Here is a 26,881-nt window from a genome sequence, read left to right on the forward strand (position 1 = left end):
TGGAGAATATCATGGTACATGGTATCAAAGAAGCTGGTTCCAGAGAATGCCATGGTCCAAGGTATCAAAGAAGCTGGTTCCAGAGAATACCATGGTCCATGGTATCAAAGAAGCTGGTTCTGGAGAGTACCATGGTCCATGGTATCAGAGAAGCTGGTTATGGAGAATACCGTGGTCCATGGTATCAAAGAAGCTGGTTCGGGATAATACCATAGTCTATGGCAGGGGTGTCAAACTGCTGGCCCATGGGCCAGATGCGTCATGAGGAAACCGTGCCCACCCCATTGCCGGCAATGAAGAAAAAGTTCCGATATGTTGCGCAACATCACGTGACGTTGTGAGTTTGACATGTCTGGTCTATGGTATCAAAGAAGCTGGTTCGAGAGAATATCCTGGTCCATGGTATCAAAAAAGCTGGTTCTGGAGAATACCATGGTCCATGATATCAAAGAAGCTGGTTCTAGAAAATACCCTGGTCCATGGTGTCAAAGAAGCTGGTTCCAGAAAATACCATGGCCCATGATATCAAAGAAGCTGCCCTTTTTTTGTTATTAAGACCATTTTTTTGTTTCTTTGTTAAAAAAGAACTTCATCTTCAACTCCATAGCGTCTATCTGTATGTTGTTCAAAAGAGGAGACTGTATCTTTTCTGCCACTACTTCACAGACAACTAGAATTCATCCACAAGCCGTTTCATTTTTGGCAGCTAATGTTTCTTAAAAACCAAGAAAAGGACATCCCAAAAGTGTTTTTCCAAAAGGCAACTAGACTTTCTTGGGGGTTTTTTTTTTGCTTGAAAAACATTTCACTTCTTATCCAAGAAACTTCACTTCAGTTCAGATGCTTCTTGGATGAGAAGTGAAATGTTTTCAAGGAAAAAAAAACCAAGGAAGTCCAATTCCATTTTGAAAAGCACTTTTGGGATAACCAGAATCTAGATGACTGAAAATCTCCATAGACATGAAAAGGATATTTCCACTTTCATCTCTAAAAATACTTCCACAGCCCACCAATCCTGAAACACACCATTGTCAGTCCCAATATTTCACCTTTTCTGGGTGGCCATTTCACAAGTACAATCACCTGCTGAGGAAAAAAAATAGTTTATTATTGCTGTTGCAGCGGTTGCTACTACCGTGTTTCCCTGAAAATAAGACTGGGTCTTATTTTTTTTCGCCTCCAAAAGAGTCACCAGGTCTTATTTTCAGGGTAGGCCTTACCACACCTCCGGCACCGACAGCCCCACCCAACTGGTCCACTTCTTTTGGGGCCGAAGTTGTTTAGCTGTATTCGAGCCTGCATTTTGTAGTCAGGCCTTTCCAGAAGGCCTAAGAATCCGAGTACCGAGCTATGGATTCAATCCATAGCTTTCTGCAAGACCTCAGCAGCTGTGCACCAAACTATGGATTCGATCCATAGCTCGGTTCTCGGCTGCACAGGCCTTCCAGAAAGCCCTGTGACTGAGAAATGCAGGCCTGGCTACAGAAGAGGCCTCAGAAGAAGAAGTGGGCCAGTGAGGAGAGGCCTAGCTACAAGGTAAGAGGGTGTGGGGTGGGTGGACAGCTCCACCCCCCCACCCCCACTCTAGCTTGGTTTTTAGGTGTGTGCCTCGCCCCAAAACAAGGGCTTATTTTCAGGGTAGGGCTTATATTAGGCCAACCCCCAAAAATCAAGCTAGGGCTTACTGTTGGTGTAGGCCTTACTTTTGGGGGAACATGGTACTACTTTCGTTTTACTGTGAATGCTATACACAGGTTAAAGTTAAAGATACAAAAACAGTCTTTGTGAGATACATAATGTAATGGATTAAAGTTTTCCAAGCTGTAGTGGCAAAGTATGAAACAAGGACAACATAATAAACTGTAGCTACCATTTTTCTTCCATGTTCCAAACTGCAGCTTGCAAAGCAATATGGGAACATCTATTCTCTGTGGGGCGGCCCTTATCATATCATAATCCTCTCTGGATACCAAGCTGTGAAAGAAGGACTAATTGACCATTCTGAAGCTTTTGCTGATCGCCCGGTCACACCTTTCATTTTAGCTTCCACTCAAAAAAGGGGTAAGTCATAGCTGCAAAACGTTATTGGGTACTGTCTTGCTAGACCAGTGAAAATCAATGTGGCCAGCAGTTTGAAGTCTGGATTAAAATATATGGATGGCAGAGAAGGCTAAACATCCAAGTCTTGTCTAACTATTCTATTTGCCCACAACCCTAGAATTACCCATTGGCCTGGGTCTGTTAACTAACTTATGAAACAAAGAGTATTGTATCATCTATCAGATTTTGCAAGACACCCAAAAGATGAAGGGAGGTAATTTGATGGTTCCCACAAGAAGAAGGATAATCAAATAGACATCTTTTAATGGACCAAACCAAGCTAGAGAAGATCATATTTGAAAATGGTGCAAGAAAAACAGCAATATAGGCAACCAGATATTTGAATTAGGGCTTCCATTTAAGAAGTTTCCATCATAGGCTACATGAGATGTAAGGAGGAAGCTTCAAGAAAGAGGAAGGATGTGGGATTTCAGTAGCCACCGATGAGGTTAAAATGGGGTTCTGAACTCTACCATAGGGAAACCTGAACTTCTGTAGCATCATTTCCTTTGTATCAGCTAAGGCTTTCTGTGTCATTGAGAGTCTTAATTTAGGGGGTCTTCAAACTTGGCGTGCCTGGCTGAGGAATTCTGGGAGTTGAAGTCCACAAGTCATAAAAGGCCACGTTTGAAGACCCCTGGTCTAAATTATCCATTATGATTGGGGGTTTGAGACACAGACTACTATTCAATGTAAAAAGATGGATGGAAGAGGTTGGATTGTTCAATGCAAGAGGCTGAATTGCATATATACTGGTATCTCGGTATTCATCGTGAATTGGTCCAAGAGGAACAATGAATGCCAAACAAAATTTTCCCATAAGGGGCAATGTAGGGGTCACTGACACTGACAAGTTCTAGCTTGTGCATTGAGTACCAGACAAACTATGCAAAATTCATTCAGTAGCAAATTCAACAAGTTTCAAAGCAATTGAGTACCAAGCAGTGATGGGATTCAAATATGTGAACAAATGGTTTTCTGTGTGGATGCCGCTTCTGGAAGTCCATTCTGGGCCTTGGCAACAAAAAATTAGCTAATGGTTCTGCCGAAGTGGTGCAAACTGGCTGAATCCCACTACTGGTACCAAGACTATCAGTCTGATTAATATTCTATTTTTGGGAACACTACTTTCTCTGCCTGTCTTGGTGACCTTAGGCATCGTCTTTTCAAACGGTCACATCTGGGAGCAGCAAAGACGATTTGGAATTATTACCATGAGGAAGTTGGGACTGGGGAAAAAAGGCCTGGAAACCCAAATCCAAGAGGAAGTCCAACAGCTTGTGGAATTCTTTGCAGAGACAAAAGGTATGTGACAATCTGAGATGATGTTGGCTTGAATATTTTTTTATTTTATTTATTTAATTAGTTTTCTATACCGCCCTATTTCCGAAGGACTCAGGGCGGTTTACAGGGCAGCATATAAAAGACAATATAAAAAGATAATATAAAATTAAAATGAATTAAATTAATTAAAGCCCAACAATTAAAACAATATTAAAAAGCTATAACCCCTTCAGTCCAGGCCTGATAGATCAAAAAGCCAGGTTTTCAGGTCCCGGCGAAATGAACGCAGATCGGGGTCGGTCCGGAGTTCCACAGGTAAATCATTCCAAAGGGTAGGCGCGCCGGCACTCCCTAACCGGCGGCACCCTAAGGAGGCCCCCTCTATGGGAGCGCACAGGACGATGGGAAGTTGATGCTGGCAGCAGGTGCTCTCTAAGATAATCCGGACCCATGCCATGTAGGGCTTTATAGGTCATCACCAGCACCTTGAATCTCACCCGGAGGGCAATTGGAAGCCAATGCAGCTCGCGGAGAAGAGGTGTTACACGGGAGTATCGGGAGACTCCCATCACAACTCGCGCGGCTGCATTCTGTACCAGCTGAAGCCTCCGAGTGGTCCTCAAGGGCAGCCCCATGTAGAGAGCGTTGCAGTAGTCTAACCGGGAGGTCACGAGCGCATGAGTGACTGTGTGTAGGGTATCTTGGTCCAGATAGGGCCGCAACTGGCGCACCAGGCGAACCTGGGCAAAAGCCCCCCTGGTCACGGCTCCTATGTGGTCTTCTAAACTGAGCCGTGAATCCAGGACGACACCCAAGTTGCGGGCCCTATCAATGGGGGGTAACACCTCACCCCCCATAGTTAACGATGGACAAAACTGGTTCTCCCGAGATGCCGGTATGTACAGCCACTCAGTCTTGGTGGGATTGAGTCGAAGCCTGTTCCTCCCCATCCAAACCCGGACCGCCTCCAGGCAACTGGACATCACGTCAAGGGCATCACTGAGTTGGTTCGGGGTGGAAAGAAAAAGCATATAACAGCACAGACAGAATAACAAAACAGGAAGGGACCTTGGAGGTCTTCTAGTCCAACCCCCTGCGCAAGCAGGAAAACTGTTACCATTTCAGGCCAATGGTTGTCCAATCTGTTCTTAAAAACCTGCAGTGTTGGACCACCCTTAACATTTTAAAATCTTTTTTCCGATGTTTTAATGTCCAGAGTTGCACCAATTCTTTTCTTCTCCCTCAAAAAAACATTGAAAAGGTGAAATGGTAGAGATATTTCAAAATGGAGACCCTTTATAGCAGCAGCTTGCCTTGAGGAACCTTTGGAAAAATAAGGCAAGGGGTAACACCTCCCTCTGCATAATAGCCAATCAAAGTTCACGGTTTAGCTAAGTACAAATAGAATAAAGGTAAAGGTAAAGGTTCCCCCACACATGCGTGCTAGTCGTTTCCAACGTTTCAAAGCCGAAGAACCAGCGCTTGTCTGAGGACATCTCCGTGGTCATGTGGCCAGCATGACTAGATGCCAAAGGCGCACGGAATGCTGTTACCTTCCCACCGTAGTGGTCCCTATTTTTCTACTTGCATTTTTACGTGCTTTCGAACTGCTAGGTGGGCAGAAGCTGGGACGAGTAACAGGCGCTCACTCTGCTATGCGGCACTCGGGATTCGACCCACCAAACTGCCAACCATCTGATCGACAAGCTCAGTGACCTAACCCACTGAGCCACTGCATCCCTACAAATAGAATACAAATAGAATAATAATTATAACAGAGGTCATCTTGTCCAACCCCCCGCCCAAGGAGGAGACCCTACACCATTTTTGACAGATGGCAGTCCAGTCTCTTCTTGAAAGCCTCCCACAACTTCTGAAGGCAAGCTGTTCCACTGGTTGATTGTTCTCACTGTCCAAAAATTCCTCCTTATTTCTAGATTGAATCTCTCCTTGATCACTTTCCATCCATTATTCCTTGTCTGGCCTTCAGGTGCTTTGGAAAAAAGGTTGAGCTCCCTTCTCTCTGTGACAGCCCCTCAAATATTGGAAAGCTGCTCTCACGTTACTCTGGTCCTTTTCATTAGACTAGATCAGGGGTCAGCAACCTGAAACAGTGAAAGAGCCACTCGGAACCGGTTCCCTCACAAAAGGAAAAACTGGGAGCCGCAAAAAAATGTGTGCACATGCACATACATGGGCGCATGCGCAGAACAGGGTTTGACTGAAGAGTGGAGCCAAGGCGAGATATGCACCTACCCTGCATATTTGAATTGATTGGTTGAACTTTTTTAGTCCCACTTTTTTTTTGGACTGCACATGGCAGAGGACTGGGAGCCGCAGGAGATGGCTGAAAGAGCCGCATGCGGCTCCGGAGCCGTGGGTTGCAGACCTGTGGACTAGACAAACCCAATTCCAGCAACTGTTCTTCATAATAATAAATAAATAAACCTTTATTGTCAAAGTACAACATGTGTACATTGAGATTAGCTGAGCCTCCCCCCGTGCTCCCTCCCCCCAACACACAGTGACAACAAACCCTCCATCCTACCACACCATGTGAACCAACTACACCACACACCGGCCTCCCAAGTCAATTCTGCCTAAGTTCACAGAGATTTTATCCCATTCAAAAGCCTAACAGCCCATGGATAAAAGCTGTTTTTCAGCCTGTTCAACCCAATTCCAGCAACTGTTCTTCATATGTTTCATCCTTCAGTTCCCTAATTATATTTGTTGCTCTTCTCTGCACGAGAGTCTCAACATCTTTTTTTATAGTGTGGAGACCAAAACTGGATGGTGTAAGGATTCCCTTGGGCAGGGGTTTGGACTAGAAGACCTCAAAGGTCCCTTCCAGCCCTGTGATTATATGATTCTATGGAAACTGATCAAAGACAGAAGCAACCTGGAATTAAGGAGAAACTTACTAACAGTGAGGACAATTAACCAGTGGAACAGTTTGCCTTTAGACATTGTGGGTGCTCCATCACTGGAGATTTTTAAGAAGAGACTGGACAGTCACTTGTCTGAGATGGTATAGGTTCTCCTGGTTGAGAGGGAGGGGCTGGACTAGAAGACCTCCAAGGTTCTGTTCTATTTTATTCTGTTCTGTTCCGTTCCGTTCCGTTCCGTTCCGTTCCATTCCATTCCATTCCATTCCATTCCATTCCATTCCATTCCATTCCATTCCATTCCATTCTATTCTATTCTATTCTATTCTATTCTATTCTATTCTATTCTATTCTATTCTATTCTATTCTATTCTATTCTATTCTATTCTATTTCTTCTTCCTGTTTCTATTCTATTCTATTCCATTCCATTCCATTCCATTCTATTATTCTAAAGATTATGTTAGCTTACAATAGAAAAAGATGACTGGAAACCCCATTCACAGGGTGTTGGTGGTGAGAACAGCAGGACATACATGCTAGCCCTCCTGAAAGTAATGGTGACCTTCAGTTTTTAGGACAGGGCAACTTGGAAGCATGGATACGTCCATCAGCATGAGCAAGATTTGTGCAAATCCAGATGGCAAAATATAGCAGCGATCAATGTTTCTTTTCTGGAAGAGACAGAGGCTGAGAGAGAAATAAAATAAGAAAGAACACACAAACAGACATGCAAACATATATGTAGCCTGTTTCACCACATGCTGAAATGCAAACTTGCCAGTTCCGTTTTGCGCAGTCTTACTTGTGTAAATCCAGTCATACAGCTGATGCACACAGTAAGGAAGAGCACACAGGCAAAGCTGCTCCTAACATTGTATAAATTGTTATTCCCTGCTGACTTTTGTATCGTGGGGTGTTCCTATTCATGGGTTGTGTTCCAAACATGATCTCAAACATTCAATATCAATTTCTTAGGCATAGAAACATTAGAGGTTCTTCAGAAATATCACAGATACCTCAGACACATTGAAGCTTCTATGGTGCTTATTTAAATGCATTTTTATATAGCTTAGCATCGAAGTAACCCAAACCATATTCATTTTGATGACCACGTTGCCTAACTATTCAAGGCATAAAACAAAATCTAAAGGAGAGGTAGAGTCTAAAGGAGGACTCTTCAAACTTGGCCCTTTTATGACTTGTGGACTTCATCTCCCAGAATTCCTCAGCCAGGCACACCTGGCTGAGGAATTCTGGAAGATGAAATCCACAAGTCATAAAAGGGCCAAGTTTGAAGACCCCTGGTCTAAAGTGCTTGAAGAAAGAATATTGGTAACCAAGGAATATCAGATGGAATTCCTCATTAAGAACATTGATAAGATTTTCCAGTTATGCTAGTTAGGCTAGAGTTCATGACTTCTCCATACTCAACAGGAAGTTTAACTTGTCTAATAAAAATTATAAATAAGGATCCCAACTTTTCTTCTTTATAGACAATCTCTGACTTAACAAACGTTCATTTAGTGATCATTCAAAGTTATAATGGCATTGAAAAAAGTGACTTGTGATCGTTTTTCACACTTACGACCGTTGTAACATCCCCCGTGGTCACATCATCAAAATTCAGACCCTTGGCGACTGACTCATATTTATGACGGTTGCAGCATCCCAGAATCATGTGATCCCTTTTAGTGACCTTCTGACAAGCAAGGACTATCGGGAAGCTGGATTCACTTAACAACCCTGTTACTAATGTAACAACTGCACTGATTTCCTCAACAACGGTGGCACAGGAAAGGTTGTAAAATGGGGCAAAACTCATTTAACAAATGTCTCGCTTAGCAACAGAAATCTGGGGCTCAATTGTGGTCATAAGTCGAAGACTGTGTTTTTAATAAGATCTACCAGGCATCCATTTTTTCATATAACCAGGAAAGGCAGACTTAATGTGAATATAAATACAAATTACCTTGTTTCCAGGGCAGCCATTTGACCCATCGCTACCCATCATGAGATCAGTTTGCAGTGTGATTTGTGCTGTAGCTTTCGGACGTCGCTTTTCCACTGACGATAAGAACTTGGTGGAAGCCATTTCGATTTCCTTAAAATTTGGAAGCAGTATCTTTTACTTAGTAAGTTGTGACACCTTTGCTTCTCCTTCTCCTTCCCATCTGAGTTGCTTAATTTGGGATTTTCTAGAACAATGGATTGATGGTGTTTAAAAGAAGTTAAATAGTTTGGCCCTTCTTGAATGATAATGCGGCATTAATATTGTACACTTTGAAATGAGTTGGCCCTTAAGGCTTGGCCACGTAATCAGAAGAGTTGTATTTTTGTCGCCTGTTTCCTTGTATTCACCTGACAGAGGTGTAACCTTCCAAAAGACATTTTTCAGGAAGCAACTGGATTTTCTTGTTTTTCCTTTGAAGACGTTTCGCTTCTCATCTAAGAAGCTTCTTCAAGTTCTGACTAGAACTAAGGAGAAACTTCCTGACAGTTAGAACAATTAACCAGTGGAACAACCTGCCTCCAGAGGTGGTGAATGCTCCAACACTGGAGGCTTTTAAGAAGAGACTGGACAGCCATTTGCCTGAAATGGTATAGGGTTTCCTGCCTGAGCAGGGGGTTGGACTAGATGAACTCCAAGGTCCCTTCCAACTTTATATTATTATTATTATTATTATTATTATTATTATTATTATTATTATTATTATTATTATTATTATTATTAGTGAGGAATGGAAGGATTTATACTCCTTGCAGACAGCTGGTCATTTGCATTCTTTTAGAGAGTCGTTGAAGCCACTTAGAGGTTTACCTGTTCCTCAAGGTCATCTGGGTGGTGCAAATGGGTATGTGCAGCCTTCTTGGCTGCAGGATGTTTTCTGCCCTGAATCCCTCCAGGGTTGAAGACAGGCACAGGCTGTTGGGGATGAGTCCATATTGTCTGCATCTCAAACTGAAGCGCAAATGGTTCCTGTAGTCTGCAATGTTTTCTGGAAATCTGTTCATGTTCCTGCACCATTCGAAAAGTGTTTCTCCCAAATTGCATAGCTAAATGCTTGTGGAGATTCTCAGTCATTCAGGTCATGGTTGTCCCAAAGGTGCTTTTCCAGGAGGCAACTGGACTTTCTTGGCTGGGCCCAGAGGGTGGCATTCCTCTGGTTGATCTTTGCCCACCAGGTTTCCGGGTGCTGCACCGGCCTCGGGCTCAGGGTAGGGGTGGGGGAGTGGCTGTTGTTATGAGGGAGACCTTGTGTCCACGGGAGGCCACCGTTCCCCAGATAGTCGGGTGTGAGTCTCTCTTTTTGAGATGCGGCCCTGGTTCGCAGTTGGGCTTGCTGCTGGTGTACCTTTCGCCTAGTCACGCAGCAGCAGCCCTGCCTGAGCTGCTCGATGTCCTCTCTGGGCTGGTGGTTGAGTTCCCGAAACTTATAGTTTTGGGGGACTTCAATCTACCATCGCTGGGAGGATCATCTGAGTTGGCTCGGGAGTTCATGGCTTCCATGACGGCCATGGACCTGACGCAAGTAATTTCGGGACCGACTCATGAGGGAGGCCACACCCTTGACTTAGTTTTCTTATCTGGACGGTGGTTAGATGATCTTGGTGGGGGCTCTCCAATTATTATTCCCCTGTCATGGACCGATCATCATCTCCTGCGGCTGGTCTTCCGTTTTGCCACCCCCCGCCGTGGGTGTTTGGAACCAATTAAATGGTACCGCCCCAGACGCTTAATGGATCCCCAGAGGTTCCAGGCGGCGCTGGGGTCCCCACCTGCCTCCCTCGCTCACAGCTCGGCAGATGCCTTAGTGGAAGCCTGGGAAAGGACGGCCACTGAGGCTCTTGACCGAGTTGTACCCCTGCGGCCCCTGACCCGGTGCAGATCCCATCGGGCTCCATGCTTTTCTGCGGAGCTCCGGGAGATGAAGCGTCGGAGACGGGGCCTAGAGAGCGGTTGGAGGTCCAGCCGATCCGAATCCGACCGATTGCGACTAAGAGCCTACATTAGGTCTTATCTCGCTGCGATAAGGGAGGCGAGGTCTAACCACTTCGCCACCCTTATCGCGTCCGCAGATAATCGCCCGGCCGCCCTGTTTAGGGTGACTCGCTCCCTCCTAAATCAGGAGGTGAGGGAGGATCCCTTGCAGGGTCATGCCGAGGAGTTTAACCAACATCTGTCGGACAAAATCGCTCGGATTCGGACCGGTCTGGACTCTGACTGGGCAGAGTCTGACGATCAGGACACGGGCGGTCTTGTCGATATCACCTGGGAGGAGTTTGATTCTGTGACTCCGGAGGAAGTGGACAGGATCATGGGGAGGCTGAGCACCACCACATGTTTATTGGACCCGTGCCCTTCCTGGCTGGTCTATGCAGCCCGGGAGAGGACACGCAGCTGGTTCCAGGCAGTTATATCGGCTTCTCTGAGTGAGGGTAGCTTCCCCGCCGTCTTGAAGGAGGCGGTGGTGAGGCCTCTCCTCAAGAAGCCTGCCTTGGACCCAGCTGTATTGAACAACTTTCGTCCTGTCTCCAACCTTCGCTTTCTTGCGAAGGTTGTTGAGAGTGTAGTGGCGCATCAGCTCCCTCTGGTCCTGGATGAAGCGGATTATCTAGACCCGTACCAATCGGGTTTCAGGCCCGGGCACAGCACGGAGACGGCATTGGTCGCGCTGGTGAATGATCTCTGGAGGGCTCGGGACAGGGGATATTCCTCTGTCCTAGTCCTATTAGACCTCTCGGCGGCTTTCGATACCATCGACCATGGTATCTTGCTGCGGCGTCTCAGGGGGCTGGGAGTGGGAGGCACAGTCTTACAGTGGTTCTCCTCCTATCTCCAGGGACGTTCGCAGTCGGTGTTGGCAGGAGGGCAGAGGTCGACCGCGAGGTCTCTCATTTGTGGAGTTCCTCAGGGGTCGGTCCTCTCGCCTCTCCTGTTCAACATCTACATGAAACCGCTGGGTGAGATCATTCGTGGCTTTGGAGTTGGGTATCATCAGTACGCTGATGATACCCAACTTTTCCTTTCGACCCCAAAGTACCCCAGTGATGCCCTCAACGTGATGTCCCGTTGCCTGGAGGCGGTTCGGATCTGGATGGGGAGGAACAGACTTCAACTCAACCCCAACAAGACTGAGTGGCTTTGCATACCTTCATCCCGGGTTTATTCAGACATTCCACCTCTGGCTATGGGGGGTGAACTATTACCCCCCGTAGATAGGGCTCGCAACTTGGGAGTCCTCCTAGATTCACGGCTCACCTTGGAAGACCATATAGGAGCTGTGACTAGGGGGGCCTTCGCCCAGGTTCGCCTGGTGCGCCAGTTGCGGCCCTATCTTAGCCGGGATGATTTGTGCACGGTCACTCATGCGCTCGTGTCCTCTCGTCTGGACTACTGCAACGCTCTCTACATGGGGCTGCCCTTGAGGACCACCCGGAAGCTCCAACTGGTACAGAATGCAGCCGCGAGAGTTGTGTTGGGAGTCTCCCGATACTCCCACGTTACACCTCTGCTCCGTGAGCTGCATTGGTTGCCAGTTGTCTTCCGGGTGAGATTCAAGGTACTGGTAACGGTGTTCAAAGCCCTCCATGGCATGGGGCCGGAGTACCTTAGGGAACATCTGCTGCCGGCATCAAGCTCCCTGCGCCCTGTGCGTTCCCACAGAGAGGGCCTCCTCAGGGTGCCACCGATCAGAGAATGTCGATTGGTGGCCCCCAGGGGGAGATCCTTCTCTGTGGGCGCTCCGGAGCTGTGGAATCAGCTACCGGTAGAGCTCCGGATGGCGCCCGATCTTCGCTCCTTTCGTCGCGATCTCAAGACGTTTCTGTTTGTACAAGCCGGCCTAGCCTGATGGGGATTGGTGGGGTTGTTTTATTTTTGGTGTCTTAATTTTATCTTGGGGTTTTTAGAATTTTATTCCAATTGTTTTAACTTGGGCAATCATTTAATCTCTTTTTAATGTTTGTATTTAGTATTTTATTCTGCCCTGTGAACCGCCCTGAGTCCTCAGGGAGAAGGGCGGTATATAAATATTATTAAATTAAATTAAATTAAATTTCTTGTTTTTCTTTGAAGACGTTTAACTTCTCATCTAAGAAGCTTCTTCAGCTTCTTCCATTCAGTCAGAGCTGAAGAAGCTTCTTAGATGAGAAGCGAAATGTCTTCAAAGAAAAAACAAGAAAGTCCAGTTGCCGCCTGAAAAAAACACCCTTGGGTCTCTCTCTGTCTCTTACTTTCTTTCTCTTTTATAGCTTTATGAAAATTTCCCAAATATCATGAAGCATCTGCCAGGCCCTCACCAGACTGCCCTATCTGCTCTGGAGACAATCGTTTCGGTTGCGAGAAAGGAGATCACCCAGCATAAGGAGAACCAGAACTTGCATGAACTACAGGATTTCATTGACTTCTATCTATTTCAAATTGAGAAAGTAAGCATTGGTGCATAACTCCTGTTCATTATACAGCATATCTTCTATATGCTCCCCACAGGTGTGCCTTGACTAATGACCACAGTTGAACTTAAAATTTCTGTTGCTACGTGAAACACTTGTTAAGTGGACCTTTCTTGCCCTAGTTGCTAAGTGAATCACTGCAGGTATTAAGGTATTAGCATGGTAGTTAAGTGAATCTGACTTCCCCATTGACTTTGCTTGTCACAAAAGATGATCACATGACCATGGGACACTGCCACCATCATAAATATGGATCAGCACTGAGCTGGCCAAAGCTACAAATGGTCTTCAGGATGGTAAAACTGGAAGTAATGGTAAAGAGTGTTGCGATAGTATCTTTAAAGTGAATGAATGAACACATGAATGATAAAATTTAAATAAATGTAAAATGATGCCTGTTGGGACACCTGAGTGATGTGGTGACCTAGAGGTAGAGCTCTTGCCTCACAATCAGGAGGCTGTGAGTTCGATCTTAGATAGTAGCAGATAGTTCTTTCTCTGAGTGCAAAGGGAAAATATCTACTGTGAGCTCCGCATAGGCATCAGGAAGGGCAGCTGGCTAGTAAACACTTAACTCCATTCAGTCGTCCTGACTTCACCCCCAATGCAAGGGATTACAGGGTCATTAAAAGGGGAAAAAAAGTATGTTGGAAAACCTCCTCCCAACTACAGAGGTATAGGTGTCATCTGAATGATTTGGAACTGAGGACAAAGGAAACCTTGGGATCTTGGTAGACAATTTCAGTGGAGTTAATAACTTGATGTGCAATGGGTGTAGAACTAGAAAATCCCATTAAAAAAGGGATTGAAAATAAATCTGTGAACAGGGTCTTTGCAATGACATAGATAAATGAGGGGCCTTTGGTGCCCCAGGACACTGCAACCATTTTTTAATACATGCCAGTTGTCAAGCACTTGAATTATGATCATATGACCTTGGGGATGCTATGATGGTCATAAGCACAAGGACCGGTTATAAGTTACTTTTTTCAGGGTCATAACTTTGAATGGTCACTAAACAAACAGTTACAGGTAGAAAGCTATCTGTGTTGAATAGACTTCCTTCAACTTCGTTTGGCCTTCTTTGAATCAGTTGCTATTTCTCCACTGGTGTCCTCCAGAGCAGGGGTCCTCAATCTTCACAACTTTAAGACTTGTGAACTTCAAGTTGAAGTCCACAAGTCTTAAAGTTGCCAAGGTTGAGGATCCCTACTCTAGAGCAGTGTTTCTCAACCTTGGCCCTTTGAAGATGCGTGGACTTCAACTCCAGCTTTTCTGGCTGGGGAATTCTGCAAGCTGAAGTCCACCCATTTTTATGGGGCCAAGGTTGAGAAACACTGCTCTAGACTATTTACTCAATAATTATGTCCTACTTATGTTTACCCTTTGAGGCCTTCTGATTATTGCCTCATTCTCCTCTGACAAGATGACTCATAGACTAGTACAGGAGCAGATTAGTTTGGAATAGTTTTGTTAGCTGTAGGAAAATGCCTATAAATGACATTTCCTTCTTATTATTAATAACTATAGAGGAAGGATGATCTCCGTTCTACTTATAATGAAGATAACTTGGCTCAGTCCATTGCTGACCTCTTTATTGCTGGGACAGACACAACATATGCCTCCTTAAAATGGGCAATGCTTCTCATGGCCAATAATTTGGATATCCAAGGTAAGACAAATTGCTTCACTAGTGGGAATAAACAGGGTTTGTTAGTAGTGAGTGAAATAGAGCACCGTTCTTCCTCAAAGGATTTGCATCTGGACTGCCTCCACCTGAGAAGAACTAGTCATGATTGGCTACAACAGCAGATTTTGCCAGCCACCACACAACACAGGCCACTAATTTATTGGGCATCAGGATGGGAAGTAACAGGACACAACCACTAGAATATGGCAGGTTGGTTGATAACAATGCTCACCTTTGACTGCAGAAAGAGGAGTTCAACCTATTTTCCAAAGCACCCGAGGGCAAAATAAGAAGCAATGCATGGAAACTAATCAAGGAGAGAAGCAACCTAGAACTAAGGAGAAATTTCCTGTCAGTTAGAACAATTAACCAGTAGAACAACTTGCCTCCAGAAGTTGTGGGTGCTCCAACACTGGAAGTTTTTAAGAAGAGACTGGACAACCATTTGTCTGAAATGGTATAGGGTTTCCTGCCTGAGTAGGGGGTTGGACTAGAAGACCTCCAGGTCCCTTTCAATTCTGATATTCTGTTATTTTGTTAAGGACTAGGGGAGAGATGATAGCAATCTTCCAATATTTGAGGGGCTGCCACAAAGATGAGGGAGTCAATCTATTCTCCAAAGCACCTCAAGGCAGGACAAGAAGCAATAAATGGAAACTAATCAAGGAGAGAAGCAGCCTAGAACTAAGGAGAAATTTCCTGACAGAACAATCAATCAGCGGAACAACTTGTTTCCGGAAGTTGTGGGTGCTCCAACACTGGAGGCTTTTAGGAAGAGATTGGACAGCCACTTATTTGGAATAATATAGATAGAATCTCCTGCTCGAGCAGGGGGTTGGACAAGAAAACCTCCAAGATCCATTCCAACTCTATTATTCTAACTTCTATGTCTAGTTTAATGAAAAGAAGGACCAGGGGTGACATGATAGCAGTGTTCCAATATCTCAGGGGCTGCCCCAGAGAAAAGGGAGTCAAAGTATTCTCCAAAGCCCCTGAAGGCAGGATAAGAAGCAACGGATGGAAACTAATCAAGGAGAGAAGCAACCTAGAACTAAGGAGAAACTTCCTGACAATGAGAACGATCAACCAGTGGAACAACCTGCCTCCAGAAGTTGTGGGTGCTCCAAAACTGGAGGTTTTTAGGAAGATATTGGACAACAAATTGTCTGAAATGGTATTAAGGATTTTATTATTATTATTATTATTATTATTATTATTATTATTATTATTATTATTATTATCATTATCATCATCATCATCATCATCATCATCATCATCATCATCATCATTATTATTACAATATAAGAATTTATTATCTTCTAGCTCCCTCTAGTGTCAAACCTTTGAAATCTCAGTCTCATGTTCATAATACCCTTCCCCTCATTCACCATTTCACTCAGAAATATTCTTCTAATTAATTAAAAATTATAATTCCAAATCCATCCGGACCCTTTATTCTTTGTTAAATGTTCCAAAATCCACATTAACTGATAGTCCTATGGCTGAATCCTTATTAAAAAATGATCTAGGTAATCTGTTTTCTCTCGGGTCATTTCAGTGGTGGGATTCAGCCAGTTTGCACCACTTCGGCAGAACCGGTTGTTCAACTATTTGAATCCCACCACTGGCATCATTTGTAGATCGTCCCCCCGCCTCCCCCTCAATACTGAGTGACATCTGGGCAAAGTTAAATGAGCAGAAAAAAGGGACAATTCCAGCTGAAATTTTTCCAATGACAGCAGGAGTAACATCAAGTGAAAAAAAAGAGACTTCAATAATTGTTTTCCCTCTCTCCAATAAGAAATATAACAGAACCTTGCCTTCAGAACTGGGGGAAAAGACCTCCACTGAGTGTCTTCCTTGCTTTACAAAAAGCAGAGCCAAAAGAAAAAGGGTGCACAAGGTACATCTCCTGGTATTTTTGAAGAAAAGAATAGAATTACAGAGTTGGAAGGGACCTTGGAGGTCATCTAGTCCAACACCCTGCTCAGGCAGGAAACCCTATACCATTTCAGACAAATGGTTGCCCAGTCTCCTCTTAAAAACTTCCAGTGTTGGAGCATTCACAGCTTCTGGAGGCAGGTTGTTCCACTGGTTAATTGTTCTCACTGTCAAGAAGTTTCTTCTTAGTTCTAGGTTGCTTCTCTCCTTGCTCAGTTTCCATCCATTGCTTCTTGTTCTGCCTTCAGGCGCTTTGGAGAATAGCTTGACTCCCTCTTCTTTGGGGCAGCCCCCGAGATATGGGAACAAGAAAGGTAAAGAAACAGAGAACTCAAAGGAAGTGGAAAGTCAAGAAGCACAATGGTAGAGGCAGACATAAATCTCCTGGGGAAAAAAACCCATAAAAATATGGAGGGAAAAAAAAAGTCTTGATGTCACATCATGACTTAGTTTCTATCTATCTTAGCAACCACATAGATTTTCCCCCCAAGAAGGTCTGTCCCCAGCCTGGTACTTCAGGTTTTCCAAAGCTACACTCATTGCCACATTAATTGAGTGCAACCACTTTGCCTTTCCTTTCACTTTTCTCAGCATTACAAATATCTTCAGAAAGGTAGGTTTTCACATAATAGGCTCAAAGGATTATAATTGAACCTGGTTATTTGTGCCTGGAATGAAAACACTGGGTTCATTTGTTTGATGATTCATTGTTTATTTTCTTGGCTATCTATGCTATTCTCGGGCGTTTCTCCAACATCAAAAGCAGTGTTCAAATATGTGAACAACTGGTTTTCTATGTGGACGCTGCTTCCGGAAGATCATTCTGGGCCTGGGCAACAAAAAAATTAGCTACCAGTTCTGCCGAAGTGGTGCAAACTGGCTGAATCTCACCACTGATCAAAAGCACGCTTTTAATGTTTTCTCAAAGCTTAACTTTCATTTCCATAAAGTGTGACAGGGAAAAATATTGCTTCCATGTTTCTGATCTTTGTAGAGATAGAAGATACCACCATCTGAATCCCTTCTCAAGGCCTTAATTGTTAATTTAACAAATGCTAATCTCTGGTGTATTTCTTAGCCACTTGATCACTGGTTCGTTTACTGTTGATAGTTGATCCTAAAAGGTGAGAGCTACTCATCTTTTCAATATCTTCATCATCAATTCTAAGGCTGTTTGTTGTATCATATGACAACAGTTACATAGATTTAAATGTATACAATATTTCTCTGTGTCATATAATCAGGGCTTTTTTCCTCATAGAATGCTCAGAACGGTGTTCTGGCACCTTTTTTGCACACACACACACACACACACACACACACACACACACACACACACACATACAGACACAGCTTTTGCACAAGCTTTGCTACTCCCTCTATTGGCTTTCAAAAACCAATTGGCTTTCAAAAGCCAATAGGAATTGCTGTTCAGCGTGCCAAAAGACCCGGCGCTGCACAGGCAAGTTGTCTGGAGGGCACCAGGTTGGAAGTGGCATCTGCGGGCTGTTCGGCCTGGCAGGGGTTAAACTCGCCCTCCCACCGCCCAGGGAACTGGACGGAAAGGGGCGGCACAGCAGAAACAGCGAAGCGCATCCCCGCGGCACCAAGCACCGAGTGGCCATTTCCTTCCTTCAGGCGCAGCGGAGAAGGAGAGATTTGCAACTCCCTCTGCTGCCCGCCAGCCACCTTTTCGCAGGCAATCCTCCAGGAGGGAGAATAGTTTATAATAATAATAATAATAATAATAATAATAATAATAATAATAATAATAATAATAATAATAATAATAATAATAATAATAATATAAAGTTGGAAGGGACCTTGGAGGTCATCTAGTCCAACCCCCTGCTCAGGCAGGAAACCCTATACCATTTCAGGCAAACACAGGATGGCTGGATAAAAGCCCAGGCCCTGAATTCCAGAGTTATTTTACTAGAAGACACAAGCTACTGTATCAGCTCACAAGGTTTGTATCCTATGGGGGAACAGGGTCATAGTCCCCACCTCACTAAGAGACAGGGTCTTACAATCACTACATGTAGGTCATCCGGGTATTGTCCATATGAAAGCTTTAGCTAGAAGCAACTTATGGTGGACAGGTTTAGACAAGGCCATTGAAGCCCAGGTGCATGGATGTTACACATGCCAGCAATCAAGGCCTGAAATGCCGCACGCTCCAATTCACAGATGGGAGGAGACTCACACTCCCTGGTCTAGAATTCACATAGACTTCGCTGGGCCCTTTCAGGGACAGCTCTTCCTTATAGTGGTCGACAGCCACTCTAAATGGCTTGAAGTAATTCCAGTTGCAAACATGACTACTACTAGGACCGTCCAGGTGCTTAGGAAACTCTTTGCCACACACGGGCTGCCAGACATCATAGTATCTGACAATGGAGCCCAATTTACAGCAGCAGAATTTTCAGGCATTCCTGAGAGCAAACCTCATCAGGCACACAACGTCAGCCCCATTTCACCCTTCTTCTAATGGTCAAGCCGAACGGATGGTCCGGACTACAAGAGTCACTGAAGTGTATAGTGACTGGGGACTAGCATCACAGATTGGCAGATTTTTTTACTTTGCCAGCATTCCATGCCATGAATGGCCACAGGGAAAAGCCCAGCAGAGCTGCACTGGGGGAGGCGACTGATCATTTATTTTTATTTATTTTAATCCCATTTATATCCCGCCCTTCTCCGAAGACTCAGGGCGGCTTACAATTTAAGCACAAACCAATGTGCTTAGCAATCATGAAACTGGACAGGTTGCATCCAGATAGGGTGGCAGCAGAAGCTTCACACCCAAAACCCCCGAGGGGGCTGCAAATGGGCGATGGGGTGTGGGCCAGGAAGTATGGGCATGGGAATTTGTGGTTGCCTGGAAAAATTACTGAAACATCAGGCCCCCTTTCTTATGAAGTGGGGCTGGAAGGTGGGTGAGTTGTATGGCACCACATAGATCAGCTTAGGAAGCGTTTTCCTGAACGGCCACAAAACGAGGACTTCGTCATAAGTCCTTACTCAAGTCCACAAATTGGCAGCCAAACTGGCCCATGCATAGACCCTGAAGGCTCACACAGCCCAAGCAATGAGGAGTTGGCCATAGAGAAGAGGAGCCCGGAAGTGCAACATGGGTTCCCTGATGGAGAAAGCCAACCTGATGGCTACAGCCACTGTGCTAACTCTGCTGAACAAACTGACTCTGGGGTGTGCCAACCTGGAAAGGTCAGCCAGAGAGCACCAAGCCACTCAGAATCACTTGAACTAAGAGACACTGGTCTACCCAGCCCGGCGGGCAAGCTGGTAGACCAGGATGTGCCTGGGTCCACCAGGTGTTTCACAAGGCCACACAAACCTCCTGCTTATCTGAAAGATTTTGTTCGGTAATAATAAAGCTATAATGTTGTATGTACCTTGTATTTAATGCTGACCTACAACACTGTAATGGACAATGGAGCTATAATGTTGTAAGTACTTTATTGTGCTGCTACGTGTAACTTATTCACACGAGTGTTAAGTCTTTGTAAGTGTATTGCTATTTTCTATTGTTGCTATAGTGTTGTTCGTTCTAAGGGGGGAGGGGTGTTATGTATTGGGCTTTCTTGTTAACATCACGTGGTAACGGCTGGTAGTTTGCTAGAGCAGGGAGCTAGCTAACGGCTCCCAGCATTTCAGACAACCATCTCCAGTGCTGCTATTGGTTGCCCCTAGGTGGCAATGGGTTGCTTCAAAACTATTGGCCACCGCCTAGGGGCCAAGGTATAAATTGCTACAGCTGCAGCACTGTTCTCTAGTTCAGATCCTGCAAGAAATAAACCATATTCTTTGCTGAACTCACTTGCCTCATCTTCATTCCTGCGCAACGAACCCAGTACACAACAGTCAGAATGCATCTACATGGAAGGAAGTGTGTAGTGGGGTGCCCCAGGGCTCTGTTCTTGGCCCAGTGCTCTTCAACATCTTCATCAACGATTTGGATGAAGGGATAAATGGGGAACTCATCAAATTTGCAGATGACACCAAGCTGGCAGGAATAGCCAATACTCCAGAAGATAGGCTTAAGATACAGGAGGATCTGAACAGACATGAACACTGGGCGCCATCTAACAAAATGAAATTCAATGGTGAAAAAAGTAAGGTTCTACATTTAGGCAGGAAAAATCAAGTGCACCGGTATAGTATAGGTGGTACCTTCCTCAATAGTAGTAACTGTGAGAGGGATCTCAGAGTCCTAGTAGAGAATCACTTCAATATGAGCCAGCAGTGTGCTGCAGCTGCCAAAAAAGCCAACACAGTGCTAGGCTGCAATAACAGAGGGATAGAATCGAGATCATGTGAAGTATTAATACCACTTTACAATGCCTTGGTAAGGCCACACTTGGAATCCTGCATCCAGTTTTGGTCACCACGATGTAAAACAGATGTTGAGACTCTAGAAAGAGTGCAGAGAAGAGCAACAAAGATGATTGCGAGACTGGAGGCTAAAACATATAGGGAATGGTTGCTGGAATTGGGTATGTGTAGTTTAACGAAGAGAAGGGTGAGGTGTTCCAATATCTCAGGGGCTGCCACAAAGAAGAGGGAGTCAAGCTATTCTCCAAAGCACCTGAAAAAAGGACAAGAAGCAACGGATGGAAACTAGTCAAGGAGAGAAGCAACCTAGAACTAAGGCGAAACTTCCTGACAGTTAGAACAATTAACCAGTGGAACTACCTGCCTCCAGAAGCGGTGAATGCTCCAACACTGGAAGTTTTTAAGAAGAGGCTGGACAGCCATTTGCCTGAAATGGTACAGGGTTTCTTGCCTGAGCAGGGGATTGGACTAGATGACCTCCAAAGTCCCTTCCAACTTATTATTATTACTATTATTAAGAATCCCATGGAGTATCAAGATAAGCTTTTCTTTCACTTAAAAGAAAACCTCTCTAAAGTGAAAGTATATGTCATGGAGATGGGGAAGAAAATTCCATTCCCAGACAAGTGTCTTATAGAAGATACCGTGAAAGGTTGTGTAGCAAAGTTGTCTTTCAGCTGTCCCCTGAAAGGTCCCGACTGGCCTATACAGTAAATCTGGTTTTGCTCTCATCAGTCACCAGCCTCAACTTTGGATCCATAGTAATCGGTATTCCCCAAACAAACCAATTTTAAATGTTTGAAAGTACATTAATGTTTTGGACAAAACTTTAGAATTTACTATGAACATTCACCTTAAATACAGTAAGTTAAATTTATGTTTAAGAATTGAATATATAATTTTTTAGTTATATAAATAAATATATAAATAACATTATATAAATAAAAGATTAACAAGGTGAGTGTTCCGGCACCTTTTTTTTTTTTTAGAAAAAAAGCACTGCATATAATATATGCGGGCATATGCATAATTCTGTATTTATTTATTATTATTTTTATTCCCATTTATATCCCGCCCATCTCCGAAGACTCAGGGCGGCTCACAATTTAAAGCACAAATCAATGTGCTTAGCAATAGCCTTCATTCTATGTATATGCCTGCTTATTAGGGCTTTCGCCCCCCCCAAGTGGCATTATTACAAAGTCAGCTTATTGCCCCCAACAATCTGGGTCCTCATTTTACCTACCTCGGAAGGATGGAAGGCTGAGTCAACCTTGAGCCTGGTGGGATGCGAACCTGCACTAATTGCAGGCAGCTGGTGTTACTTAAGGAGGCATTAGCCCACTGCTCCACCAAGGCTCTTGGGGCATATTTATGTAGTGTATATTGTAGGCGGTGACCCTTTGAGAGCTGAATGCAGCAAAATTTCATTTTGATGTATGTATGCCAAATAGTGCACATTCAAAGCAACAATAAAGTTATTATTCTATTCTATTCTATTCTATTCTATTCTATTCTATTCTATTCTATTCTATTCTATTCTATTCTATTCTATTCTATTCTATTCTATTCTATTCTATTCTATTCTATTCTATTCTATTCTATTCTATTCAATTAAGGCAAAATTTTACTTTCTGTAATAAAATCTTACTTTATTGTATAAAACATATGTTATTAAACATATAAATAATGGCTGCAGGAACTGGATATGTTTTGTCTAATGAACAGAAGGACTAAGGGTGATATGATAGCAGTATTCCAATATTTCAGGGGCTGCCACAATCTCTTATCTCCCTCCCTCCCTCCCTCCCTCCCCCTCTCATCTCTATCTATCTATCTATCTGTCTGTCTGTCTGTCTGTCTGTCTGTCTGTCTGTCTGTCTGTCTATCTATCTATCTATCTATCTATCTATCTATCTATCTATCTATCTATCTATCTATCATCGATCTATCATCTTTCTTTTATCTATCTTTTATCTTTTATCTTTTACCTGAAGACTTGGCTCTTTGAGCTCTCTGACCCAGGCTGAGAATTTTAACCGGGGTTTTATTTTCAGGGATAATTTAATCTTTTAATTCTCTTTTAACTTTGTATTTTATATTGATGTGATTTTAAAATGCCCTGTAAACCGCCCTGAGTCCTTCGGGAAAGGGCGGTATATAAATCTAATAAAATCTAAATCTATATCTATCTATCATCTATCATTTAGCTATCTATCATCTATCTATATCTATCATCTATCTAGTCAGCCAGCGAGCTAGCTATCATCTATCTATCATCTATCTCTATTATCTATCTATCTTTATCATCTCGAAGGAAGCTAAAAGGAAACAGAACCAAAGTCCAAGACTTGATTTGCCTCTAAGTCAGGGGACAATTCAATTGTTGGATCCTGTATTTTACACTACAGGTCAGTTAATATTCAGGGTTGCTGTTACTCTTATTTGTAATCATACCAAGTCCTATATGGATTAATAATATCATTCAATCTTCATATTATTTCTTTTGGGAAATAAATTGAATGGTGTGAAATAAAATTCTTTTCCCCCCTCCACCTTTTTTCTCAGATAAAGTTTACAAGGAGATGGATGAGGTTTTTGGTTCTTCGCTCTCCATCTGTTACGAAGATCGGAAGAAACTACCCTACGCCAATGCTGTTATTCATGATATCATACGAAAAAAATATCCCTTCCTATTTGGGCTTCCCAGACAATGTGTACAGGACATTTATCTGAATGGTTTTCTCATTCCCAAGGTATAGAATTTATTTTATTTTTTCCAGATACATTTTAATCTTATAGCTTGCCCATCTCTTTCTGTTCCCAGCTGTCTTCTTAAAAGTTATTTAAAATTCAAGGTAACAGATTATTCTCTGTTTCTGGGCACCCTGCCAATTTCTGAGTCTTTATTTTTAGTGTTCTGTGCTCTGATTCTCCACTAGGTGTCAGTAGTTGTTTATTTTCCAGTTTTTTTCAGACAAAAAGTTATTATTTTTATATATTTTTAATAATTTCATCAAAACCCTTTAGGGTATAGTCTTAACAGTTTTTTTTTTAGTTTCTACATTTGTGAAGACTGTAGTATTTTAAATTTAATTTCAATATATTTCTTTCCCCCTTAGTATTAATTTGCTGCTTCCGTCTATGGGGGAGTGGGGATATAGCCTTCTCCTTTCATTTTGGAGGTTTTCTTGTTTTGGAGATCTTTCCCAAGGATTCATTTAAAAGATAGAAGAGAGAAGATTGATGCTTTCACCAGTTCGAAGCACACTGTTGATCAATGTTCTGGTTCATGCTCTTGGACTTTGGCTGCATGTAGATTGGGCTAGACGCTGATATACAGCTAGCCTTTCTCCTGTCGGGTCAGAGGGCTTCCCCCAGATTGAATGAAACAACCTCCACCATTTCATGATCAATGGAACACCCCTCCTTCACGGTCACCTTTTTGGGGCAACTTCAGTCCCATTTAGGGTCTCTCTGGCAGGGCAAAACTGGCTGTGGGGAGCAGAGCTCCGCCATCCCATGGCTGTGTGCTGTGGTACAAAACCCCAAGGTATAGATCTTAGATCTTCTGAATTACTGGATCTGCAGTTGTATAGGCTCCATTCCCATGGAAGAACTCTATGACTGAGCTCCCATCTTCTGATTTATTTAGTTTGGGCTTTGACTCTTCTGATTCCCCTCTTATCTTCTCCAGGTAGAGAAATACTGCTGCAATATTTATTTCAATGGGCAAAAGCAGAGTGAGTTACTATCCTCCAGAACAAAACCAAATATTATCAGCCTGAATGTTGGGGATTGTATCTCAGTATTGCTTTTTCTACTCTTTCCTGTCCATTTTAGTTCGCTGATTCCTAAGATGTCGATGTTCAGTCTTGTCATCTTTCTTTGACAACATCCAGCTTTCCTTGATTCATGGATCTTACATTCCAGGTTCCTATGGAGAAAAAATCTTTACAGCATCGGACTTTCCTTTCACCACCAGACACATCCATAGCTGAGCATCCTTTCAGCTTTGGCCCAGTCGCTTCATTCTTTCTGGCACTACTAGTACTAGCCCTCTGCTCTTCCCCAGTAGCATATTGGACACCTTCCGATCTGAGGGGCTCATCTTCCAGCGTCATATCGTTTTGCCTTTTAGTACTGTCCGTAGGGTTTTCATGGCAAAGATACTGGAGTGGGTTGCCATTTCCTTCTCCAGTGGATCACATTTTGTCAGAACTCTCTGCTATGACCTTTCCGTCTTGGGTGGCCCTGCACGGCATAGCTCATAGCTTCATTGAATTACGCAAGCCCCTTCACCATGACAAGGCAGTAATCCATGAAGGGGCTCTTCTGCATAGTTACATACTAATGTAAATTATTTAACTTGTTTCCGCTGAATCTGGATTTAGTAGATGTATCTTCTACAAAGGGGGATAAATCTGAACAGGTTCCATTTGTTAATTCCAAAATCTGTTATATCTGCTAGTGTCTTCAAAATTAAATATATATGAAGTTAAATAATGCAAGGAACAAAAATGGGCTAGCCAGAAATAACTGGGTGTCAGGACCCACCCCAATTCACATCTTAGGAAATAAGGACTCTTGGAGCTGAGTTGTCCAAAAGGAAAATTTTTTTACTAAGGATAAGATTGGTAGTGGAGATATGAGACAGGATCTGGTCTTGAGTCATATTTCAAATCTATATAAGCATTCCTGGTTCAACCCACTCCCCTCAAAACTCCATTTGGTTAGGATCCCAGATCACTTCCCCCCCTTTGTTCCCCCAGATCAAAGGTTCTTTGAAAGCAGCTACAGGTAGACTGAATAAACAATCCCCCCTCCTTCTACCAGTATGGCAGAATCCTGGTAGGCACAATATTTGAACCATACATTTATGAATGTGATATCAATGGATTCTGACACTGATACTTTGTTCTTTCCAGGGTGCTGTCATTTTTCCAGATTTAAGGTCTGTCCTTTTGGATCCTGAACACTGGGAAGTACCTGAAAAGTTCAATCCAAATCATTTCTTGGACAAGGAAGGACATTTTGTAGAAAAAGAAGCATTTCTTCCCTTTGGAGCAGGTAATAGAGCAGTCATTGTGATTGCCAAATGATGCTTCACTTACGAGAAGGGCTGTAGTGAGAATGGATGGTGGTCCTCGACTTATAACTTGGTTACTTCGCGACCGTTTGAATTTTGGGTAGCCATGTCAAGCACAAAAAAAGGAGATCAGGACAGAGTTCAAAAGTACTGCAAGTTTATTCCATACAACCTATAGACAGGAATCTGAACTACTAACAATCAATGAGAATTGGCACCAGATAAGAGTGGGGTGGGGTGGGGTTGGACTTAGATTTCTTTTGGGGGTGTAGGGGCTCCAGACTGATGATGTGTTTGAACCTGCCCTCAGCTCAGCCTGGTCATCTCCTACAGGCCTGTCCAAGCGCTAGTTATGATCTGGTTCCAAAGCTATGACTACTGCAATACCCCCACAGTTGTTCATCCTTATGACAGACCTCAGTGACCCCCCCACCTATCTTCTCTCACCCCCACCCCCACCCCTTGGTCCTTGCAGGCCTGGGATCTGCTTCTCACCCCATCAGGCCCCATATCCTTCTGCTGATTTAAATTAAATCTCCAAAAAAAATCTGTTAATTTCTTTTTGCACTCCTTAACTTTCCAGTCTTTCTGTAAAAAATGTTTCAATTAATCTCCATCTGAAAGTTGGGTAATAATTTTTAAAAATCTAGTTCTGGAATCCCCACAGTCCTATTAATCATTTTTAAAAAAAACCCATTATTGTATTTATTTATGAGAACAATTGGTATCTTTTTGAAAAATAAGTAAAATCTACAGAATTAATATTTTTGTGTCCATAGATCTACTAGAGTTGAAATATTCATTAAAAAAGTCTTTGATAATTTCTCCTGAGTGATATTATTTTCTTCTCAGATATTCTATTCAATTACAGAGGGACACCATTCCTGTCACCCATCAGGCAGCAATTCTAATAAGAAAGATTTTGTTCCATAAGTTGTTTATTAAAAAAATATCTTTAATTTTATTTGATGCATAAAGTCCCAAAACAAAAGTTTTAACAGAATAACAGAATATAACAGAATATTCTGTTAAAAGCTTCTGTTAAAACAAAGTTTTAAATCCTTGTAGTTGTTTTCATT

At 43.3% G+C, this 26,881-nt stretch overlaps 1 protein-coding gene across 1 annotated transcript; it reads left to right on the top strand.

The window, feature by feature from the left end:
• Nucleotides 1-18: 18 nt before the first annotated feature.
• LOC310641623 (cytochrome P450 2K6-like) lies at nucleotides 19-25,815 on the top strand (the record flags this gene model as incomplete). The annotated part of the gene is made up of 4 exons (XM_083364859.1): nucleotides 19-61; nucleotides 3,256-3,405; nucleotides 23,282-23,469; nucleotides 25,642-25,815. 4 exons carry the CDS (start codon nucleotides 19-21, stop codon nucleotides 25,813-25,815), a joined length of 555 nt encoding a protein of 184 aa, XP_083220985.1.
• Nucleotides 25,816-26,881: the final 1,066 nt, after the last annotated feature.

Source organism: Vipera ursinii (genome assembly GCF_947247035.1).
Source record: "Vipera ursinii genome assembly, chromosome: 5".
In the NCBI taxonomy this organism is placed as follows: Eukaryota; Metazoa; Chordata; class Lepidosauria; order Squamata; family Viperidae; genus Vipera; species Vipera ursinii.